Below are 24,506 nucleotides of genomic sequence, written 5' to 3'. Positions count from 1 at the left end.
AGTGTCACTCAGACAATATAACAGGCACGTAAATATATCTCAGAAATGGAAGCGTCTCTCTTGTAAAATGCAGAGCTAAACACTTGATAACTTAGAAAAGGGAGCTTGGCATTGCTGATGGGACTCAGATGGTACCTTACGGGTATTAGTATTCACTTAGCAGCAAGTGGGGAGTTGGTGGGGTGGGGAGTGCCTTTTGTAGATGATGAAGGGAATGAATGTGTTATTTTGCCTGTAAGCTAAGCCGCCTCATGATTTCTGTTAAAACCTCCTAGGATTTATAACAAATTTTTATTTTTTTCCAACTGAAAGGGATTTGTATGTTATACAAATAGACTTCCACGTGACTTTTCTCTCCTTTTCAATATTGTTTATCTTCCTCCTTCTCACACCACCCAGAACTTGTAAGCAGTCGATCTGGAAAATAATGGTTTTAGAGCACCTTGACATTGGATCCTTTCTGATTTTTTAAAGTGTTTCCACTATTAGCATTGGAGGGAGTTTTAGTCATTTATCTACATGCACATGCTGGCTTAACTTAAAGCCATCCGGCACATCTAAAGCCGCTAATCAGATTGTCAGAGGAAGTCAGATGCAAGCCCAGTCATTTATTCCCAGCACTCAGAAATTAACATCTCCTGCCTGCACTTCCTCATTCCAACCAGCCCTGGGGAGCCCAGAGGAGCTGAGGCCCAGGGAGGAACTAGGCAGGATGGGAGCGGGGTGTGTGTGAATCTGAGTCCCTTGTGCTGGGGCTAAGGAGCGACAACGACCCCCTCACCTTGCGCTCATCGCCACAATGACAGCCCGGTGGACTCAAAAAGAATTTTAAAAATCAGGAGAAGGAAACCATAAAAAGACCACACACACATCAGAGCACATTAAAGCTCATTCTACCAATATTCAAAAAACACATCATAATTTGTTTTAATAAATCCCTACAGAATCCTTTAAAATTTGCTATTGTTACCTTTTCCTATCTCTCTAAATGACAGAGGAATCTGGCGGGCTACAATCCATGGGGTAGCAGAGTTGGACATGATTGAGTGACTAACACTTTCAATTTCACCCCTCTAAAAACACAAATATATATATATAGTCGCTCAGTCGTGTTTGACTCTTTGTGACCCCATGGACTGTAGCTGGCGAGGTTCCTCTGTCCATGGGATTTCCCAGGCAAGAATAGTTGAATGGATTACCATTTCCTAAAAAAATAACACACACACAAACCAACCAATAGAAGCAATTCTATTATATATGCCATTTTGTCCATTTGATAAACACAAATTTTATCTAGTATTACTAGATGGACTATCAGGTCTAATGACCTCAGGCAGATTAACAGACAGGTGACCAGATGTCACAAGGCCCCAAGTCCATCTTGAGTGAGGGCCAGCTGTGGTGCCCAGGCCTCTGTTTCATTCCCAGACCCTGAGCCCAGGGATCTAAACACCTGTCTGGCAGCCCCAGAACCCCAAGATCCCAGGCTAGGGTTCTGGCTTTGCTTGTCATACCAATGCATGACAGACAGAAAGAGGAATCTAATGACTTCCTAATAAATGAATAAAAGAATGCATGAATGCAGTCCCCCTCCTAAGCCCTAAGCCTGCAGTTGCTAACGGATTTCCTTTCTGCGCGGTTGTCTAGCGCTTGGCGCATTCCATGACTCACCTCTTTGTGGTGTCTCTAGTGTACTGACAATGCAGAGTCTTCAACAGAAAGGGCCTTTTCTAGTTCAGCTCAACCAACCTTACTGCAGGCAAATAATTTCTTGTGTCAATCTTTTTTTTTTAAATGGAGGTTTATGTGGTGAAACTATTGGTAAGTCCTGGACTTAAGGCTGAATTCAAAAGTTAAAGAATCCATCTTTAAAGAATTCATCTTGTTTGAAAGAAACAAATCTAATATGGAGTTAGATTTATTCTTTCCTATTACACGAACAGGGACAAGTTTCTTACCCTCTCTAAGCTACTTTCTTGACGTGCATTTGTGCTAAGTCACTTCAGTCATGTCCGACTCTGTGCAACAATACGAACTGTAGCCCACCAGGCTGCTCTGTCCATGGGATTCTCCAGGCAAGAATACTGGAGTGGGTTGCTATTTCCTTCTCCAGGGATCTTCCCGACCCCAGGATCAAACCTGCATCTCTCATGTCTCCTGCAGGGGCAGGCAGGTTCTCTACCACTAGCACCACCTGGGAAGCCCACTTGTTTGATAGTTTTTTTTGACTGCACCGCATGGCATGTGGGATCTAGTTCCCCAACCTGGGATCAAACCTGCATCCCCTGCATTGGAAGCATGGAGTCTTAACCACTGGACCACCAGGGAAGTCCCCTCTAGTTACTTTTAAATGGTGTAGGGGGGAAATGTATAGACAAAAATCAAGCAAATGTGACAAAATGTTAGCAACTGGTGGGTCTAGGTTATGAATACAGTACTTGTATGTTCTGTACTGTTCTATCAACGTTTCTGTAGGTTTGACTTTTTTCAAAACAGAAAAACTAAGCTGAGAATAGCGGTCGTGGTAAAGAGTGGTAATTAGTGGTAAAGTAGAGCTAGTGGTAAAGAACCTGCCTGTCAATCCAGGAGACATAAGAGACACCTCTCTGATGAGACGTGTTCTCTGGGGTTCAATCTCTGGGGGCAAGATCCCCTGGAGGAGGGCGTGGCAACCCACTCCAGTATTCTTTCCTGGAGAATCCCATAGACAGAGAAACCTGGCGGGCTACCAACCATGGGGTCACAAAGAATTGCAGGTGACTGAAGCGACGGTGCACACAAGGGAGGAGGCGTGGTTGATTATTGCAAAGTCTTGGTGTAGGAGTCCTTTGTTCCCATAGATGTCCAGATAGATCAAGTATTCCTATAGATCTCCAAGAGGAGAAACTCTTCTCTGTTCTGCAACTTTTTGTCTCTATAGGAATGGAAAAGCGTTGCACCCTTAAAAGTCAGAGCCTTGAGAATGGGCTCTCCTGTGTATTTCAAGCTATAGGTGACATTCTTAACACAATAGAATACAAAGGTTAAAATAAAAGAAATGATCTAATCTGGAGTCAGATTTATTCTTCCCTATTACATGGGCATGACAAGATTCTTACTGTCTCTAAACTTCTTTCTTGATAATTAAAAAACTAAACAAACAAGCTATGCCTTGCATCCTCCCTAAATATTTTCTGAACACCAGTTATGGTAACAGATATAAAGTGCTTTGCAAACAGCAGAGCCCTTCCTGGCACAAGGGGTCACCCACGTGGTTATTTGGGCAGCACCAAGTGGTCCTAGATCACCTGGCCAAGCCTCTTGCCTTCGGCTGTCTCAACTCCAGCCAATCTCTGCTGTCACAGCCACCTTAACATGCATATGCATGAGTGGCTTCCTGGCTTCTCCACTGCTCAGAGCATCACTGCAGACGCACAGACCTGCTCCTGAGAACTGGAGGGCAGAGCAACTCGCACAGCAGACTCCTGCCTGCCTGCTTCTCAGCGCCCTGCTCACCCCTCCTGATCCCTGGCAGCCAGCTGGCTCCCATGAAACCACCGAAGGCATCCCAGCGTTTTAGAAGCACCCGGAGAAACGCCAACCAGCACTACTTCTATCAGGAGTCCCTGCTGCTCAGGTGAGCCGTCCCGCCCATCCACTGAGCAGTGAAGGCAGGTGTGTGAGGAGGAAAAGCCTGGGTCCCCCTTGCTTGCATCTCTCCAGAGGACCAAGTGTCCATCTTCCTGGGTTCTCCTTCAGAATAAGCTCAGAAACTCCTTTATCCAGGCTTATCTGTCAAGGAAGACAACCTTAGCCATATGCACAGAGGGTAGTGTCTACCTGCTTCCGATCCACATCGAAAAGCTTACACCCCAACCTGCCTTTATTGCTGGCCAAACCCACAGCCGTGCTTTATCCATTTTCTCTTCTCTTTTACTCCATCAGCAATATCAAGAGACAGCAGATGATACATCAGTCATAATAAATGAGGTTTCTGTTGGAATATAGACTAGTTAGAAGTGGGGGAGTGTTACTTGAATTTGTTAAACATTTACAAAGGTATATTAAAACCTCCATAAATTCAGAGAAGCTGGAGAAAATTCTCCTTGGAGTAAGGAAAAACAATCTTAATTAGAAAAAAACAAAGGAATTATTTCCCCTTACCTTTAAGTGCTTCCTTGGAAAAATAGCCATAGCACAATACTCTTTATCCCCTCCTGAAAAGTTGCTTTAGGGTACATGTGTCCTTTTGAATTGAGCACAGGAAGCTCAGCTCAGGTACTCTGTGTTGCTCTACAAGGATGGGCGGGCTGGCGGGTGGCGGGGCACGGTCCAAGGGGGAGGGGATATATGTCATACTTTAGGCTGATTCACTTCATTGTACAGCAGAAACTGTTACGGAGTCCAAGCTGACTCTGCTTGCCAAATGACAGGCCAATGAATCTGAGAGAGGAGGGGTTGAGGCAAGGAACAGATTTTAACTGGGGAGCCGGTTGTCGGAAAAGATGGCAGGCCAGTGCCTCAAAATAACCATCTTGTTACGGCTTGGTTGCCAGGTCCTTTCCTTGATCAGAGATGGGGGGAAGTGAGGAAACAAAAGTAAAAAGACTTCAGTGCTTACAAATATCCTCTAGAATGGCAAGCCTCAGGCAGGGGGATGTGTTAGTTTCACTTCCTTGCAGTCCTTCACAGATGGGAGGCTCAAGAAGGCCATCATGTATGTTTAATAACAAAAAGGGTTAAAGTCACAGAAGCAGTTCCAACATAAATTCAAAATTAACCTTTAATTACAGTTACAAAACTAACACAACATTGTAAAGCAATTATATTACAATAAATAAAAAATAATATGTAACATTACAGAAAAAAATTTGCGTTGGAATTAGTGTATTCACTTTCACTGGGAATAAATGTTGCTACACATTGGAAAGTTGTTCTCCTTAGAGAGTAACTAATATCCTGAAATATTTGCTTGTGTAAATTTGTTTAGCTAATTTGTTCATAGAAACGGCTGTCTATCTCCCATCCTTATCTCAGATTTCAAATGAATCCAAGCAGGATTGCAGAGTAGGGGGGCTCTCTAGATGAGATACTTTGACTTTTATTTATTTTACTTCCAGAGTTAGGGGGCAGGAGGAGTCCTTTCTTTAAAATTAAGCTGATTATTTCAGTTAGCCTGTAAAAGAAATTGTTTTACCACCAAAGATGCTGCTCTTCAGGAATCCTACATAAGTATTTTCTCGGTTCCTTTTACGACAGCTTCTGGTAACATCTTTTATCCTTCGAAGCTTTTGTTTTTCACTGACCCATCAAAGTTATAGAACCCAGTGAATATGTTCCAATGGCTGCTAACACTACTGGATTCTCTCTCCGACACCCCATATCCCTCTCCTCTTCTTCCACACATACCAGCTTCATACAGATGACCCCCAGAGAGCAAGAGGCTGAACTTACCCAGGGCAAGATCTTGGCTGGAAGTAATTCTACTAATCTGATTTCCTCCTTAATGCCCTGATCCATTCAGCAACTTGGAGGACAGCTTTACTGCAGATGAAACGGGGGACAGCCATGATCCAGAACAAATCTTTCAGAACATACAGTTCCAGAAAGATCTCATGGCAAACATTCGCTGTCGACCCTGGACCATGGGGCAGAAGCTGAGGGCGCTGAGGTAAGGGCCCCGACAGCACCAGTTGGTTATTGCAAGTGCATGTGTGCTAAACTGCTTCAGCTCTGTTTGACTCTTTGTGACCTCAAGGACTGTAGCCTGCTAGGCTCCTCTGTCCATGGGATTCTCCGGGCAAGAATACTGGAGAGGATTGCCAAGGCCTTCTCCAGAAATCAACTCTATTTCAATAAAACACACAGAGTCATGTAGGGACTTCGCTGGTGGTCCAGTGGATGAGGCTTTGCCTTCCAATGCAGAGGCTGTGGGTCCCTTCCCTGGTCAAGGAGGGAAGATCCCACTGCCTCCGGGCCAAAAAGAAAAACCCAAAACATGAAACAGAAGCAATATTGTAACATATTGATAAAGTCTTTAAAAATGGTCCACGTAAAAAATCTAAGTCATGTACTCTATCAGAATTTTGAAAAGCATACAGAAACTCTGATGATTAATGATTATCTGAACTGTAAGAGGGTGAGTCTTTTTTAACCTGCAGGGAGAGGAAAGCAAATGATACCTTTTCAGTCAGGATTCAAGGAATGAACCAGGCCTTCCTCCGTAAGTGTAGCCAGGGCTCTGAGACGCCGATACCAGGGAGGCGCAGGCCAGCCATCAATCTCTCGGAGAACAGCTCGCCCTTCAAGACCTGCATTTGTCATCCCCAGTCACCTGTCTCCTCCCAGTCACCTTGAGAAACTACTGGAGCAATGCTCCGGTAATTGGACCTTCGGAGACTCACCAGGTCTGTGGAAGGCAGAAAGAGCAGTGGACCCTGAGCGCTCCGGGCTCAAGGGAGTGTTGCTGAGGCAGAGAAAGCAGGGAACTCCAGCCTTGGGCCTGGACCTAGACCTGTCCTCCTCTGTCTAGGAGGACAGAGCATGTATTTGTTACCTGTAGAGAGGCTTGTCTGTGATGGGGCCTGGGTTAGGAACTGTCCCCACTTCTGTTACTGACCAGGGTTCTTGACATCCTTCAGTTCAGTTCAGTTTAGTCGTTCAGTCATGTCCGACTCTTTGTAACCTCATGGACCATAGCACGCCAGGCCTCCCTGTCCATCACCAACTCCCAGAGTTCACCCAAACTCATGTCCATTGAGTCAGTGATGCCATCCAACCATCTCATCCTCTGTCGTCCCCTTCTCCTCCTGCCCTCAATATATCCCAGCGTCAGGGTCCTTTCAAATGAGTCAGCTCTTCACATCAGGCGGGCAAAATATTGAAGTTTCAGTTTCAACATCAGTTCTTCCAATGAACACTCAGGACTGATCTCAGTTAGGATGGACTGGGTGGATCTCCTTGTAGTCCAAGGGACTCTCAAGAGTCTTCTCCAACACCACAGTTCAAAAGCATCAATTCTTTGGCACCCAGATTTCTTTATAGTCCAACTCTCACATCCATACATGACCACTGGAAAAACCATAGCCTTGACTAGATGGACCTTTGTTGGCAAAGTAATGTCTCTGCTTTTTAATATGCTGTCTAGGTTGGTCATAACTTTCCTTCCAAGGAGCAAACGTCTTTTAATTTCATGGCTGCAGTCACCATCTGCAGTGATTTTCGAGCCCCCCAAAATAAAATCTGCCACTGTCTCCACTCTTTCCCTATCTGTTTGCCATGAAGTGATGGGACTGGATGCCATGATATTAGCCATGATCTTTTCTGACTGTTGAGTTTGAAGCCAACTTTTCACTCTCCTCTTTCACTTTCATCAAGAGGCTCTTTAGTTCTTCTTCACTTTCTGCCATAAGGGTGGTATTATCTGTATATCTGAGGTTATTGATATTTCTCTCAGCAATCTTGATTCCAGCTTGTGCTTCTTCCAGTCCAGCGTTTCTCATGATGTACTCTGCATATAAGTTAGATAAGCAGGGTGACAATATACAGCCTTGACGTACTCCTTTCCCTATTTGGAACCAGTCTGTTGTTCCGTGTCCAGTTCTAACTGTTGCTTCCTGATGTGCATACAGGATTCTCAAGAGGCAGGTTAGGTGGTCTGGTATTCCCATCTCTTTCAGAATTTTCCACAGTTTTTTGTGATCCACAGTCAAAGGCTTTGACATAGTCAATAACACAGAAAAAGATGTTTTTCTGGAACTCTCTTGCTTTTTCAATGATCCAGCAGATGTTGGCAGTTTGATCTCTGGTTCCTCTGCCTTTTCTAAAATCAGCTTGAACATCTGGAAGTTCATGGTTTACGGATTGCTGAAGCCTGGCTTGGAGAATTTTGAGCATTACTTTACTAATGTGTGAGATCAGTGCAATTGCGCAGTAGTTTGAACATTCTTTGGCACTGCTTTTCTTTAGGGTTGGAATGAAAACTGACCTTTTCCAGTCCTGTGGCCACTGGTAAATTTTCCAAATTTGCTGACATATTGAGTGTAGCACTTTCACAGCATCATCTTTCAGGATTTGAAACAGCTCAACTGGAATTCCATCATCTCCACTAGCTTTGTTCATAGTGATGCTTCCTAAGGCCCACTTGACTTCACATTCCAGGATGTCTGGCTCTAGGTGAGTGATCACACCATCGTGATTATCTGGGTCGTGAAGATCTGTTTTGTACAGTTGTTCTGTTTGTTCTTGCCACCTCTTCTTAATATCTTCTGCTTCTGTTAGGTCCATACCATTTCTGTCCTTTATTGAGCCCATCTTTGTATGAAATGTTCCCTTGGTATCTCTAATTTTCTTGAAGAGATCGCTAGTCTTTCCCATTCTATTGTTTTCCTCTATTTCTTTGCACTGATCAGTAAGGAAAGCTTTTTTATCTCTCCTTGCTATTCTTTGGAACTCTGCATTCAGATGTGTATATCTTTCCTTTTCTCCTTTGCTTTTTGCTTCTCTTCTTTTCACAGCTATTTGTAAGGCCTCCTCAAATGGCCATTTTGATTTTCTGCATTTCTTTTTCTTGGGGATGGTCTTGATCCCTGTCTCCTGTACAATGTCACGAATGTTCATCCATAGTTCATCAGGCACTCTATCAGATCTAATCCCTTAACTCTATTTCTTACTTTCACTGCCTAATTGTAAAGGATTTAATTTATGTCATACCTGAATGGTGTAGTGGTTTTCCCTACTGTCTTCAATTTAAGCCTGAATTTGGTAATAACGAGTTTATGATCTGAGCCACAGTCAGCTCCCTGTCTTGTTTTTGCTGACTGTATAGAGCTTCTCCATCTTTGGCTGTAAAAAATATAATCAATCTGATTTTGATGTTGGCCATCTGGTGATGTCCATGTGTAGAGTCTTCTCTTGTGTTGTTGGAAGAGGGTGTTTGCTATGACCAGTGTGTTCTTTTAGCAAAACTCTATTAACCTTTGCCCTGCTTCATTCTGTACTCCAAGGCCAAATTTGCCTATTACTCCAGGTGTTTCTTGACTTCCTACTTTTGCATTCCAGTCCCCTATAATGAAAAGGACATCTTTTTTTGGGTGTTAGTTCTAAAAGGTCTTGTAGGTCTTCATAGAACTATTTAACTTCAGCTTCTTCAGCATTACTTGTCAGGGCATACACTTGGATTACTGTGATATTGAATGGTTTGCCTTGAAAACAAAAAGAGATCATTCTGTCAGTTTTGAGACTGCATCCAAGTACTGCATTTTGGACTCTTTTGTTGACTATGATGGCAACTGCATTTCTTCTAAGGGATTCTTGCCCACAGTAGTAGATATAACGGTCATCTGAGTTAAATTCACCCATTCCAGTCCATTTTAGTTCACTGATTCCTAAAATGTTGACATTCACTCTTGCCATCTCCTGTTTGATCACTTCCAATTTGCTTCATTCATGGACCTAACATTCCAGGTTCCTATGTAATATTGCTCTTTACAGCATCAGACCTTGCTTCCATCACCAGTCACATCCACAACTGGCTGTTGGCCTCCTTAATGAAAAGAAATTAACCAGAGGCCAGACAAGAAATTCAGACGCGGCTTTATTGGGATCCCTGGTGCAGCAGGAGAGAACAAGAACAGATAACAGTTTCCCTCGTTTGCCAGTTCATTGAAGCGGGGGAGGGTACAAGTTTGTTCCTTACATGCAGGGTAAGGTGTGGGTGTGTTCAGGGGTCAGGCCTGAGGGGTGGCTTAGGTGGTTTGCCCACCCTGAGGTGGTGCTGTGTGCAGGGGGCATGCACAGTACCCTGCTTTTGTTCCTGACTCTTCAGAAGTGACAGTTCGGGTTTTGGTCTCTTTGTATCTTATTGTCCATAATTTGCCCCAACTGTGCATGCAGGCAGTTATTTTTAGTCCTTTTTAGTTTCATTGTATTTTGTTGCCTGGGAGGTGTGTCCAGGTGCACACACTACAGGAAACGGTCCCAGGTCCCAGCCTGGCTCACTGCTGCCTCGGCCCCCTACTCAGTCCTTACACACCACCCTCTCCCATGGTTGCTTCAGTTCTCTGTCATCCTTATTAGCTAGTGCGCTATTCCAGGGGAACAACTGTATTTTATGCACCTCTGTGTTCCACTGTACTTGACCCAAACAGGTGTGCAGAAAGTCACTTGCATGGAAAACGTAATGAATGAATTGGGAGAATAGCATTGACATATATACACTACCATGCTTGAAAAGATATCTCGTGGGAAGCTCCACTGCTGTAACACAGAGCTCAGCTGGGTGCTCTGTGGTGACCTAGAGGGGTTGGATGGGGGTGGGGAGGGAGGTATACGAGGGAAGGGATATATGTATACATACAGCTGATTCATATCATTGAAGGGCAGAAACTAACACAACATCATAAAGCACCTATATCCCAATCAGAAAAGAAGAATTTGACCTAAGATTTTATAATGAATGAATGAAATGAAATGAATTATTATTTCACTGATATAGGCCCCTGTCTCTGTTGTTGTTGTTGTTCAGTTGCTAAGTTATGTTTGACGTGACTCATGGACTGCAGCACACCAGGCTCTTCTGTCCTCCACTGTCTCCCAGAGTGTGCTCAAATTTATGTCTGTTGAATTGGTGATGCCATCTAACCATCTTATCCCCTGCTGCCCTCTTCTCCTTTTGCCTTCAGTCTTCCCCAGCAACAGGGTCTTTTCCAGTGAGTCAGCTCTTCTCACCAGGTGGCCAAAGTATTGGAGCTTCAGCTTCAGCTTCAGTCCTTCCAATGAATATTCAGGTTTATTTCTTTTAGGATTGACTGGTTTGATCTAGGATTGACTGGAAAGATTGAGGGCAGGAGGGAAAGGGGGTGGCAGAGGATGAGATGGTAGGATGGCATCACTGACTCAACGGACCTGAGTCTGAGTGAACTCCGGGAGATTGTGGACTACAGGGGAGCCTGGCATGCTGCAGTCCTTGGGATCTCGAAGAGTCAGACACGACTTGGAGACTGAACAACAATTGGTTATCAAAAGTTAGAAAATGCAAGATTTGCATACGCGCATCTCTTCTCCACTGTTTGGCTATCTATTCCTACTGCACATTCACCTGTGTTGCCGAGATTACCAGGGTGATAAACATGTGCTCACCACCATGTTTTTCTTCCTTTCTCAGGCGAGCAAAGGATATTGTGCTGAAGTTTGAAGGGCGGTTGACCAGGACTCGAGGCTACCAAGCGGCCGGTGCAGAGGTAAAGAGCATACACACGCAGGTGCCCACCCTTCCTCTGGTCCCCTAGCCCAGGCAGTTGAATTAACCTTGCACTTGCTGTACTACATGGGTTATAAACGTCCCTCATTAATAGTTGTTGAACAGTATGGTGAGCTAGAACGTCCGAGTTTCCCAAAACTTGCATCTGAAGTCCCGATGATGTCACTTAACAAATTGTGCTCCCTGAGGAAGCCCAACTCATCAGAAAAAAGAGATCTTCCCTTGGGAGAATGATCTGGCCTCTTTACCAAGTGAAGCCCACTTATGTGTGTGGGTTTTCTTCACTGTATTTCATCTAATGAGAAAATTGCAGGCATATTCCAACGCTCATTTGTTAATACGGTGCTAGATTATTGCTTGTTACTTTTCCCATCCAGTTACTTACAGTTGAACTTTAGTATACATGAAAGTATCTGTTAATAAAGACATTCCAATAATTTTCATAAATACTTCAAAAACAATGAAAAAAATTATTTTTTCCACTATGATTCTCTACTTTCCATAGTATCTTTTGGCGGGGGATGAAGTAGATAAGAGTAACTTTTACTGTTTTGCTAGTATCTTTCTTTAAACTTCACATTTCAGTCATTGGATATATAATTTTCACATCAGACTAATTATGTTGTTATTGTTTAGTCACTAATTCATGTCCAACTCTTTGCAACCCCATGGACTGTAGCCACCAGGCTCCTCTGTCCATGGAATTTCCCAGGCAAGCATATTGGAGTGGGTTGCCATTTCCTTCTCCAGGGGATCTTCCCAACCGAGGGATTGAACCCATGGTTTCTGCATTGGCAGGTGAATTCCTTACCATCTGAGCCACCAGGGAAGCCCCAGAGTAATTATAGTACACAAGTATTTCTGTCTTGCTTTCTTTTTTTTCACTTAACACCATAACAAGGATTTTTCTCCATGTTGCTATTTTATTTTTCACCATGTTTTTATACTTATTGTTTTCTATGACTCTGTAATATTCCATCAGGAAGATGTATGTTAATTTAATTAGTTACTTGCCTGCTGGTGATATTTAAATAGCTTCTAATTTTTCATTAGTGTTAACAGACCTGCAAAGATTGTCTTTGTACAGATGGCTTTTCCAGTCTTTTAAAAGTCTTTTTCTAGGATACATGTCAAAACTATGACCTCTGTAGAAAAAAAGATGATCCATGTTTTCTGGTTTTTGATAAATATCAATCGTTTTCCAAAAGCATTTACCATCCACTATGAAGACAGCAGATTTTTTCATTCTGACACTTTGGTTCTTCCCCTCCTCATTCATAACATCATTTCTCTACCCTTTTTTTTTTCGGGGTTGACTTAATTCATTCTTATATCTCATATGATAGTGATCAATGATCGTGTCTTTTTTATTGGAATATAATTGCTTTACAATGTTGTGTTAGTTTCTGCTGTACAACACAGTGAATTAACTATATATATACATATATCCCCTCCCACCCACCCTCATCCCTCCTCTCGGGTCATCACAGAGCACCAGGTTGAGCCCCCTGTGCTATGCAGCGTCTTCTCACTAACTGTCTATTTTATAAATGGTAATACATATATGTATCAACCCCAGTCTCCCAGTTTGTCCCACCCATCTCCCCCCGCCACGTCCACATGTCCCTTCTCTACAAGTGTGTCAATATTTCTGCCTGGGAAATAGGTTCATCTCTACCATTTTTCTAGATTCCATACATATGCATTAGTATATGATATTTCCTTTTCTCTTTCTGACTTCAGTTCAGTTGCTTAGTTGTGTCCGACTCTTTGCGACCCCATGGACTGCAGCACACCAGGCCTACCTGTCCACCACCAACTCCCAGAGCTTGCTCAAACTCATGTCCATTGAGTCAGTGATGCCATCCAACCATCTCATCCTCTGTCATCCCCTTCTCCTCTTGCCTTCAATATATCCCAGCATCAGGGTCTTTTCCAATGAGTCAGTTCTTCACATCAGGTGGCCAAAGTATTGGAGTTTCAGCTTCAACATCAGTCCTTCCAATGACTATTCAGAACTGATTTCCTTTAGGATTGACTGGTTGGATCTCCTTGTAGTCCAAGGGACTCTCGAGAGTCTTCTCCAAGACCACAGTTCAAAAGCATCAATTCTTCAGTGCTCAGTTTTCTTTATACTACAACTCTCACATCCATACATGACCACTGGAAAAACCATAGCTTTGAGCAGGCAGACATTTGGTGGCAAAGTAATGTCTCTGCTTTTTAATATGCTGTCTAGGTTGGTCATAACTTTTCTTCCAAGAAGCAAGCGTCTTTTAATTTAATGGCTTCAGTCACCATCTGCAGTGATTTTGGAACCCAGGAAAATAAAGTCTGACACTGTTTCCACTGTTTCCCCATCTATTTGCCATGAAGTGATGGGACCAGATGCTATGATCTTAGTTTTCTGAATGTTGAGTTTGAAGCCAACTTTTTCACTCTCCTCTTTCACTTTCATCAAGAGGCTCTTTAGTTCTTTGCTTTCTGCCATAAGGGTGGTGTCATCTGCGCAGAGGTTATTGATATTTCTCCTGGTAATCTTGATTGCAGCTAGTGCTTCTTCCAGCCCAGCGCTTCTCTTGATGTACTCTGCATAGAAGTTAATTAAGCAGGGTGACAAAATACAGCCTTGACGTACTTTCTTTCTGACTTACTTCACTCTATATGACAGACTTTAGTCCATCCACCTCTCTCCAAATGACCCAATTTTGTTCCTTTTTATGGCTGAGTGATATTCCATCTTACATACATTAATGTACATTGTATATACATTGCATTTAGAATTAAATCCTGACTCCTTCCTCTGACCCATCAGATCAGCCATTTCCTCCTTTTTGACCTCATCTCATTCCTTTCTTCTTATTCTTTCCTGTAAAATGCCCAGCTCATGCTAACCCACAGGCTTCTCCTGGCCATTCTCCCTTTCTAGGTAGCTCCACTAAGGACTAATTATTTTTGGAACTATTGATTAATTTTCATTCACATCTCAGCTCATGTATGACCTCCCCAGGTAGGCCTTCCTTGACCCTTTGTTTCAAAAAGCTATCCCCCAGTTCTAATGAGTTGAATTCTTCATTGTTTCCTCCCTTCTATCTGGATGCAGACTCCACACCAGCTGATACCTCACATGTCTTGCTTATGATTTGTATCCGAGGTACTGGAAACACAATGTAGGTGGTCAGTACACACTCTGGATGTACAGATTGTTCATAAGCTATAATACATGTTATTAGTACACACCTGCTCCCAATGATCTGAGAAGCCTTACCAAATCTCAATAACCCAGGCCTGAAATTAGGACCCATTTCTTCCTTGGTTTTGCTTAATTTTGTGTTCACTTTGCTCTTAAATGGCTTCCCTGGTGGCTCAGACAGTACAGAGTCTGCCTGCAATGGTGGAGACCTGGCTTTGATTCCTGGGCTGGGATGATCCCTTGGAAAAGGGAATGGCAACCCACTGCAGTATTCTTGCCTGGAGAATCCCATGGACAGAGGATCCTGGCGGCTACATATCACGGGCTTGAAAAGTCGGACATGACTGAGCGACTGAGCATGCTGGCTGGGAGCCTCACCACGACGTGGGACCTGGGCTCCATACAATCACTGCCACCCTCATGCATGTCAAGTCCTCTAATCCTGCTCCCTCCTCCCTAGCTGTGGCGGAAGTTTGCTCGTCTGGCCTGTAACTTCGTGGTCATCTTCATCCCCTGGGAAATGAGGATAAAGAAAATCGAAAGTAAGTGCTGGCACTTGGAGGAGTGGGGTGGGAGGTGGTGGCCAGCCCGCAGTGAGGTCTGAGATGGGTCTGGGGCAAACTGGTTCCTACACTGGGCAGTCAGGGCCCTTGTACACACAGTGCTGACTGAGGCTGCCCAGGCGTCTATGGCGGTGGGAGACACAGTGTTTGTCTGTCTCTACCACCTCCCAGGAAAAATACTGCCCCACATTCCACTGGCGCTCTGTCAGTTCATGCCTTGGACACAATATAAACCCAGAAACGATAGAGAGGGAAAACTGTTAGATGAATAAAAGGATAACATGGGTGATTACAAAACAAAATGCAAAGATTAGCATTTTGAGAGAGCATTTTGACTGTACTCATTTAGAAAAATACACCCCCTACCCCTGCAATTAAATCAATCATAGTAACATTTGAAAACGCACACATTGTGGGACTTCCCTGGTGGTTCAGTGGTTAAGAATTTAACACTCCCAGCACAAGGGTCATAGGTTTGATCCCTGCTCGGGGAACTAAGATCCCAAAAGCTGCATAGCACAGATAAAAAAATGTTTAAAAGAATAAAAACACACACAGTACAAACACAAAAATGCAACACAGAGGAATAAATATAACCAGAAGTCTGAAATAAAGAAAACTGAGCTTTGATCATGAGATAGTTAAAGTGTTTTGTGAAGAGATATAGAATGATTTAATATTTGGGAGGTGTTGATTTTCTCAGTATCAATTTGTAGGTTTTAATGCAGTTTCAATAAAATTACAATACAGTGTGTTTTGTATATTGCTCATATGGAAAAAGCAATTAATTGAAAACTTTTTTAAAAGGAAAAACTTAAATGAACTAGTATAACCAAAACGTTAAATGAAATACATTATAGAAACTACAGGAATTGAAACATGTAGCATAGAGCCTTAATGGATGCTGGAACAATTGAGTCAACTGCTTTAAAGAATAACCTAGATCTTTCACTTTAAAGCTCAATTAGGTCAATTCAGATGCTCAGTAGTGTTCAACTCTTTGCCACCCCATGGATTGCAGCATGCCAGGCTTCCCTGTCCATCACCAACTCCTGGAGCTTACTCAAACATGTCCATCAAGTCAGTGATGCCATCCAACCATCTCATCTTTTGTTGTCCCCTTCTCCTCCTGCCTTCAATCTTTCCCAGCATCAGGGTCTTTTCCAGTGAGTCAGTTCTTTGCATCAGGTGGCCAAAATATCAGAGTTTCAGCTTCAACATCAGTCCTTCCAATGAACACTCAGGACTAATCTCCTTTAGGATGGACTGGTTGGATCTCCTTGTAGTCCAAGTGATTCTCAAGAGTCTTTTCCAACACCACAGTTCAAAAGCATCAATTCTTTGGCACCAAGCTTTCTTTATAGTCCAACTCTCACATCCATACATGACCACTGGAAAAACCATAGTTTTGACTCGATGGACCTTTGTTGGTAAACTAATGTCTCTGCTTTTTAATATGCTGTCTAGGTTGGTCATAGCTTTTCTTCCAAGGAGCAAGCGTCTTTTAATTTCATGGCTGCGGTCACCATCTGCAGTGATTTTGGAACCCAGGAAGATAAAGTCTCTCACTGTTTTCATTGTTTCCCCCTCTATTTGCCATGAAGTGATGGGACCAGATGCCATAATCTTAGTTTTCTGAATGTTGAGTTTGAAGCCAACTTTTTCACTCTCCTCTTTCACTTTCATCAAGAGGCTCTTTAGTTCTTCTTCTCTTTCTGTCATAAGGGTGGTGTCATCTGCATATCTAAGGTTATTGATATTTCTCCTGGTAATCTTGATTCCAGCTTATGCTTCATCCAATCCAGCATTTCTCATGATGTACTCTGCATATAAGTTAAATAAGCAGGGTGACAATATGCAGCCTTGACTTATTCCTTTCCCTATTTGGAACCAGTCTGTTTTTCCATGTCCAGTTCTAACTTTCTTCTTGACCTGCATACAGATTTCTCAGGAGTCAGGTCAGGTAATCTGGTATTCTCATCTCTTGAAGAATTTTCCAGTTTCTTGTGATCCACACAGTCAAAGGCTTTGGCATAATCAGCAAAGCAGAAGTAGATGTTTTTCTAGAACTGTCTTACTTTTTCTGATGATCCAACGGATGTTGGCAATTTGATTTCTGGTTCCTCTGCCTTTTCTAAATCCAGCTTGAACATCTGGAAGTTCATGGTTCATGTACTGTTGAAGCCTGGGTTGGAGAATTTTGAGCATTACTTTGCTAGTGTGTGAGATGACTGCAGTTCTGCGGTAGTCTGAACATTCTTTGACATCACCTTTCCTTGGGATTGGAATGAAAACTGACTTTTCCAGTCCTGTGGCCACTGCTGAGTTTTCCAAATTTGTTGGCATATTGAGTGCAGCACTTTCACAGCATCATCTTTGGATTTGAAATAGCTCAACTGGCATTCCATCACATCCACTAGCTTTGTTTGTAGTAATGTTTCCTAAGGCCCACTTGACTTTGCATTCCAGGATATCTGGCTCTAGGTGAGTGATCACACCATCATGCTTATCTTGGTCATGAAGATATTTTTTTGTACAGTTGTTCTGTGTATTCTTGCCACCTCTTCTTAATATCTTCTGCTTCTGTTAGGTCCATACCATTTCTGTCCTTTATTGTACCCGTCTTTGCATGAAATGTTCCCTTGGTATCTCTAATTTTCTTGAAGAGATCTCCAGTTTTCCCCATTCTATTGTTTTCCTCTATTTCTTTGCATTGATCACTGAGGAAGACTTTCTTATCTCTCCTTGCTGTTCTTTGGAACTCTGCATTCAAATGGGTATATTTTTCCTTTTACCTTTGCCTTTCACTTCTCTTCTTTTTACAGCTATTTGTAAGGCCTCTTCAGACAACCATTTTGTCTTTTTGTATTTATTTTTCTTGGGTATGGTCTTGATCACTGTCTCCTGTACAATGTCACAAACCTCCATTTATAGTTCTTCAGGCACTCTATCTATCAGATCTAATCCCTTGGATCTATTTGTCACTTCCACTGTATAATGTAAGGGATTTTATTTGAATAAGAAACCATGAGGGGATAAAAAGAAATACAAGTAATGTGATGTGAACCTGTCAAATTCTGAAAGTAAAGAAGGAATCACCCAGGAAAGTATGGTTATATTTAACTACACATAAAAGAAATTTTATGTACATAAAAAATAGAGGTAAAAGTTAGATGACAAATTGAGGAGGGGAAAAGCATTTTTAACATTTAAGTGAAATTAATCCTTTTCAGAGACATTATTTTGCCAACAAAGTTCCATTTAGTCAAGGCTATGGAAATCACAGCAGATGGTGATTGCAGCCATGAAATTAAAAGACGCTTACTCCTTGGGACAAAAGTTATAACCAACCTAGATAGCATATTCAAAAGCAGAAACATTACTTTGCCAACAAAGGTCTGTCTAGTCAAGGCTATGGTGTTTCCTGTGGTCATGTATGGATGTGAGAGTTGGACTGTGAAGAAGGCTGAGTGCCAAAGAATTGATGCTTTTGAATTGTGGTGTTGGAGAAGACTCTTGAGAGTCCCTTAGACTGCAAGGAGATCCAACCAGTCCATTCTGAACTGGTTGATCAGCCCTGGGATTTCTTTGGAAGGAATGATGCTGAAGCTGAAACTCCAGTACTTTGGCCACCTCATGCAAAGAGTTGACTCATTGGAAAAGACTCTGATGCTGGGAGGGATTGTGGGCAGGAGGAGAAGGGGACAACCGAGGATGAGACGGCTGGATGGCATCACTGACTCGATGGACGTGAGTCTGAGTGAACTCCAGGAGTTGGTGATGGAGAGGGAGGCCTGGCGTGCTATGATTCATGGGGTCGCAAAGAGTCAGACATGACTGAGCGACTGAACTGAACTGAATCCCTTTAATACCAGTGGTAGAAATGTCAATTGGGATGCTATTTCTAGGGGAAAGTGGTAATTTGAACCAAATATCTTCAGAATGTTAATACTGTTTGATAGAACCCTTCCATTCCCTAACAACCAGAGAAAACAGCAGCCACAACAAAATCAGACACACTTGATTCCCTGCCCAGATCCCTTTACTTGTCTGGTCCACCCTTTTTCAGTTGTTCTGAGTGCTGGCTGCTATGTCTTCTGGCCACTCCCTTCCCTCGAGGATTAGTCTTGGCCCACATTGTTCCAGATGTTGGGCAGACATCACCTGCTCCCCCAGCCCCACTGGAGAGCCTACAGGCGATGACTAAGGGGTATTCAAGTCTAGTTTCTTGTTCAAAGTGGAACCAACTCTATGATGCAACTTGCCCTCCAGAGCTCCCCATGGGATTAGGCTAAGCCAGGCTCAAGTTGAGACCACATCTTTGCTCAGCTCTATCCCCTGACCTCCCCTGACCCCCCTGACCCACTTTCTCCTGAGATTGCTTCCTCAATATATCATGTTCAGTTCAGTTCAGTCAGTCAGTCATGTCTGACTCTTTGCCACCCCATGGACTGCAGCATGCCAGGCTTCCCTATCCATCACCAACTCCTAGAGCTTGCTCAAACTCATGTCCATCAAGTTGGTGATGCCATCCCACCATCTCATCTTCTGTCATCCCCTTCTTCTGCCTTCAGTCTTTCCCAGCATCAGGGTCTTTTCCAATGAGCCAGTTCTTCCCATCAGGTGGCCAAAGTATTAGAGCTTCAGCTTTAGCATCAGTCTTTCCAATGAACATTCAGGACTGATATCCTTTAGGATAGACTGTTGGATCTCTTTGCAATCCAAGGGACTCTCAAGAGTCTTCTCCAACACTACAGTTCAAAACATCAACTCTTCAGCACTGAGCTTTCTTTATAGTTCAACTCTCACATCCATACATGACCACTGGAAAAACCATAGCCTTGACTAGATGGACCTTTGTTGGTAAAATAATATCTCTGCTTTTTAATATGCTGTCTAGGTTGGTCATAGCTTTTCTTCCAAGGAGCAAGCGTCTTTTAATTTCATGGCAGCAGTCACCATCTGCAGTGATTTTGGAGTAAAAAAAATAATCTCTTACTGTTTTGCCATCTATTTGCCATGAAATGATGGAACCAGATGCCATTATCTTAGTTTTGTGAATGTTGAGTTTTAAGCCAACTTTTCACCCTTTTCTTTCGCTTTTGTCAAGAGGCTCTTATTTCTTCTCTTTCTCCCATAAAGGTGGTGTCATCTGCGTATCGGAGGTTATTGATATTTTTCCCGGTTATCTTGACTCCAGTTTGTGCTTCATCCAGCCCAGCACTTCACATATTAAACTCTGCCTATAAGTTAAATAAGCAGGGTGAAAATATACAGCCTTGACGTACTCTTTTCCTGATTTGGAGCCAATCTGTTGTTTCATGTCCAGTTCTAACTGTTGCTTCCTGACCTGCATACGGTTTCTCAGGAGTCAGGTCAGGTGGTCTGGTATTTCCATCTCTTTAAGAATTTTCCACAGTTTGTTGTGATCCACACAGTCAAAGGCTTTGGCATAGTCAATAAAGCAGAAGTAGATGTTTTTCTGGAACTCTCTTGCTTTTTCAATTATCCAACAGATGTTGGCAATTTGATCTCTTGTTCCTCCGCCTTTTCTAAATCCAGTTTGAACATCTGGAAGTTCGTGGTTCATGTACTTTTGAAGCCTGGCTTGGGGAATTTTGAGCATTACTTTGCTAGCATGTGAGATGAGTGCAATTGTGCGGTAGTTTGAACATTCTTTGGCATTGCCTTTCTTTGGGATATATATCTTGTTAGCTCAACCCTTTTCTCAGGCTTTGGTTCTAGGAAATCTGACCTTAGAAACTGATTTCTGCAGAATCATTTATGATAGCAAATACTCTACCTAGTGACAAATTAGACACTTCCAAAGAGTCAGGGAGTGGGGTTTAAGTTAAATAAATTATGTAACATTCATTGGATGGAACAATAAAATTCATTTTATAGGGAAATATTTCATATGAGAAAATGCTCATAATAGATTGTTAACCCTAGATGTGTAGAGACATGACAGTTTTATACGAAAAAATACACGTATAGGATGACAATGGATGGTTCCACTAAAAATTTACTAGAAAGTAATTCTAGTAGTGATTTTAATTTTGTAGCCTTGGAGTAGGTGACTTTTTACTACTTATTTTACTACTTATTATGAAACATAAGCTAGATTTGAAATAAAATTTCAAGATACTACTTTTCCAAAGTATGATACCAGTACACCTGCTCCAGAAAGTCATCAGAAGTGTCATCTACATCCCCATCCAACTTCCTCTAAGCCCCCTTGTTTTCTCAATAGAAATTTACTTTTAGTCATTTTTTAGCCATGCTGTGTGGCATGTGGGAACCTCAGTTCCAGGACCAGGGAGTGGTCCACCTGCCACCTCCCACCTTCCACTGGGCCACCTGCAGGGGAAGCAGGGAGTCTTAACCACTAGACCATCAGTGAAGTCCCAGAAATTTGTTTTTAAACACCCTTTTTATTTCAGAATAAGTTTAGATGTATGGAAAAGTGGCAAGGAGAATTCTTATAACCCCTTTGACCACTTTCCCCTAATGTTAACATCTAACACACTGTTATTTCTTTTGAAATTAAGACAAAAGAATCCTTACAATATCCTTGGAATTTTCCAAATTATGCAAAATGAAAAAGAAATCTTTTAAATCCTCAAAAGAGGCTGATATTTTTGAACATAGGTGAAATGTAAATCTGATAAAAAGCGTTTTAGATCCATATGACATGAGGGAAAGTATGACATTAGGGATTAAGGATGTAGGTGTGTAATCAGTAGATATTAAGGAATGTGTTAATCCTTCTGAATGATCATCATGGGTCAACACCCTGACAGGGACATTATGGCATTCTTAGTCTATGTCCTGCTGATGTAAGAAAAAAAAAATCAGTGTTGCTTTACAGAGACCTTCTTGCACTGGGAGGATTTTCTTTAAACTGTGCTCCTTACCTTGTCTTTCTTTAGGTCATTTTGGATCTGGTGTTGCCTCTTATTTCATATTCTTGAGATGGTTATTTGGAATCAATATTGTGCTCACGATTATGACAGGTGCTTTTATTGTTCTTCCAGAGGTAAGAACTATATCAGGAGAATTTAAAGTGCCGTTTGTTATAAAGAAGAGATGTTTAGAGCTGTAGCATAAGACAGGCACCCTCATTATCCTCGTGGGAAGGATAATCTCTGTGTCCAAATAGGGCTCAGCGAACTTGTTTCAGTAAAGGGCCAGGTAGTAAATATTTCAGTCTTTGTGGGTTTCTTAAATCTGCTACATCATAAGCCCTAGATCACTAGTAAGTGTGGCTGCATTCTGATAAAATTTTATTTATGAGTGCTGAGTCACTCAGTCGTGTCTGACTCTTTGCAACCCCGTGGACTGTAGCCCCCAGACTCCTCTGTCCATGGGATTCTCCAGGCAAGAATACTGGAGTGGGTAGCCATTCCCTTCTCCAGGGGATCTTCCCGACCCAGGGATTGAACCCAGGTCTCCTGTATAGCAGACAGATTCTTTACCATCCGAGCCACCTGGGAAGCAATTTTGGATTTTTTTCCAACCATTTAAAGTAGCTCCCCAAGTAGTTCAGTGGTAAAGAATCCAACTGTCAAGCAGTAGATATGGGGTTGATCCCTGGGTTGGGAGGATCCTCCAGAGAAGAAAATGGCAACCTACTCCAGCATTCTTGCCTGGGAAATCCCACAGGCAGAGGAGCCTGGGGGTCTATAGTCCATGGGGTCACAAAGAATTGGATATGACTTAGCCACTAAACCACCACCGCTCAAACCTTCCTTAGCTCTTGGGCCACACAAAAGGAAGTGTTAGGCTGAATTTGGCTTATGGCCAGTGTGCAGACATTGTGTTAAAGTAAAATCCATTTCTCAACTAAACTTTATCTTTGCAAAGCAAATGGGACCATTTCCTATGCCATTATAAAAACCCAGTGTTCAAACATCCTCCCTTAGAAGCCATGTCCAGCCTAGAGAGTACACTCAGACTGGCCCCAGTCAGGCAAATGAAAGTTTGGCCACTCGTGATGAATTCCTCATAGACAAGTATCAAGCAGAATCCACTTCCTAAGAGTCTTGTAGGCACAGCATCTTCACAGGTGCATGGAGATCAGTGGCCCCTTTTCTTCCGGTCCCTTCCCACCCAGAGGACTGCGTGATCGCCTTTCCTCTGTCACCAGCTCATTGCAGGCCAACCGTTTGGAAGCACAGCCAGCAAGACCATCCCCAAGGAGCATATTGCATCTGCCCAAGATCTGGACACCGTTTGGTCCCTGGGGGTGAGTTTCAGGCCGAGCCACGCTCTTGTCTCGAGGTGGGAGGGGGTTGTCAATGTTCTAGAACCTGGGAGTCAGAAATGACACCGAGTGCTCTTTCTGCAGGGTTACCTCCAGTACTCAGTCCTTTTCTATGGCTACTACGGCAGGGAGAGACGGATTGGGAGAGCTGGCTACCGGCTGCCCTTGGCCTATTTCCTGGTGGGAATGGCGGTGTTTGCTTACAGCTTCATCATCCTCTTAAAAAAGTATGTCTGTTCAGTTCCTCAAAATCCAGGCCAAAATGCTGTGGATGATCTCATTTCATCTTGTCACTAACCCTGCAAAGTCAGGGCATACATCTGCCCATGTTACAGATTAGGCATGGCGTCCTTGCTCAGTCCTATCTGACTCAGCAACAACTGTATGACCTGTAGCCCACCAGGTTACTCTGTCCATGTAATTTTCCAGGCATGAATGGAGGGGGTTGCCATTCCCTCCTCCAGGGCATCTTTCAATCCAAGGATTAAACCTGTGCCTCCTGCATTGGCATGCGGATTCTTTATCACTAGTGCCACCAGGGAAGCTCTGATCCTGTGTACACACCAGCTTGTCTTCATCACTCTGCCCCTTGCGTCATCATAGCAAAGTTCAGGTAGAAGGGATTAGGATAAAAAAAGATTAAACAGTCATCATCATCATTGTCATCAAGCAGACAAAACCTAGGGAGATGCAGTGACTTGAGGACCTTAAGAGTCCACACAAAAATGGGTACATGTGTATGTATGATTGAGTCCCTTCACTCTGCACCTGAAACTATCACAACACTGTTAATCTGCTATCAGTTCAGTTAATGTCCAACTCTTTTCAACCCCATGGACTGCACCACACCAGGCTTCCCCGTCCATCACCAACTCCCGGAGCTTGCTCAAACTCATATCCATTAAGTCAGTGATACCATCCAACCATCTTGTCCTCTGTCGTCCCCTTCTCCTCCTGACCTCAGTCTTTGCCAGCATCAGGGTCTTTTCCAATGAGTCAGTTCTTTGCATCAGGTGGCCAAAGTACTGGAGTTTCAGCTTTAGCATCAGTCCTTCCAGTGAATATTCAGGACTGATTTCCTTTAGAATTGACTGATTTGATCTCCTTGCAGTCCAAAACCCCAATAAGAAATAAAAAGTTAAAGAAAAAGAGGAACATGATAAAAATCACCAATAAGAATATTGTTGAAATATATTTATTGATATGTAAGGTTATGTTTATAATTATGGTTATAATTCAATTATT

General features: G+C 42.8%; 1 protein-coding gene across 1 annotated transcript in view; it reads left to right on the top strand.

Annotated features, from left to right (window-relative positions):
- Positions 1-3,527: 3,527 nt before the first annotated feature.
- Positions 3,528-24,506, top strand: part of TMC3 (transmembrane channel like 3) — a 53,938-nt gene continuing 32,959 nt past the window's right edge. Inside the window, exons 1-7 of the mRNA XM_068991452.1 lie at positions 3,528-3,616; positions 5,504-5,650; positions 11,144-11,219; positions 14,893-14,974; positions 21,928-22,034; positions 23,145-23,243; positions 23,346-23,488. Of these exons, the coding sequence (XP_068847553.1) occupies positions 3,528-3,616; positions 5,504-5,650; positions 11,144-11,219; positions 14,893-14,974; positions 21,928-22,034; positions 23,145-23,243; positions 23,346-23,488 (743 nt within the window). The remainder of the gene's footprint in view (positions 3,617-5,503; positions 5,651-11,143; positions 11,220-14,892; positions 14,975-21,927; positions 22,035-23,144; positions 23,244-23,345; positions 23,489-24,506) is intronic.

Source organism: Capricornis sumatraensis, chromosome 19, assembly GCF_032405125.1.
Source record: "Capricornis sumatraensis isolate serow.1 chromosome 19, serow.2, whole genome shotgun sequence".
NCBI classification, from domain to species: Eukaryota; Metazoa; Chordata; class Mammalia; order Artiodactyla; family Bovidae; genus Capricornis; species Capricornis sumatraensis.
This window is presented reverse-complemented; position numbering and strand designations above follow the sequence as displayed.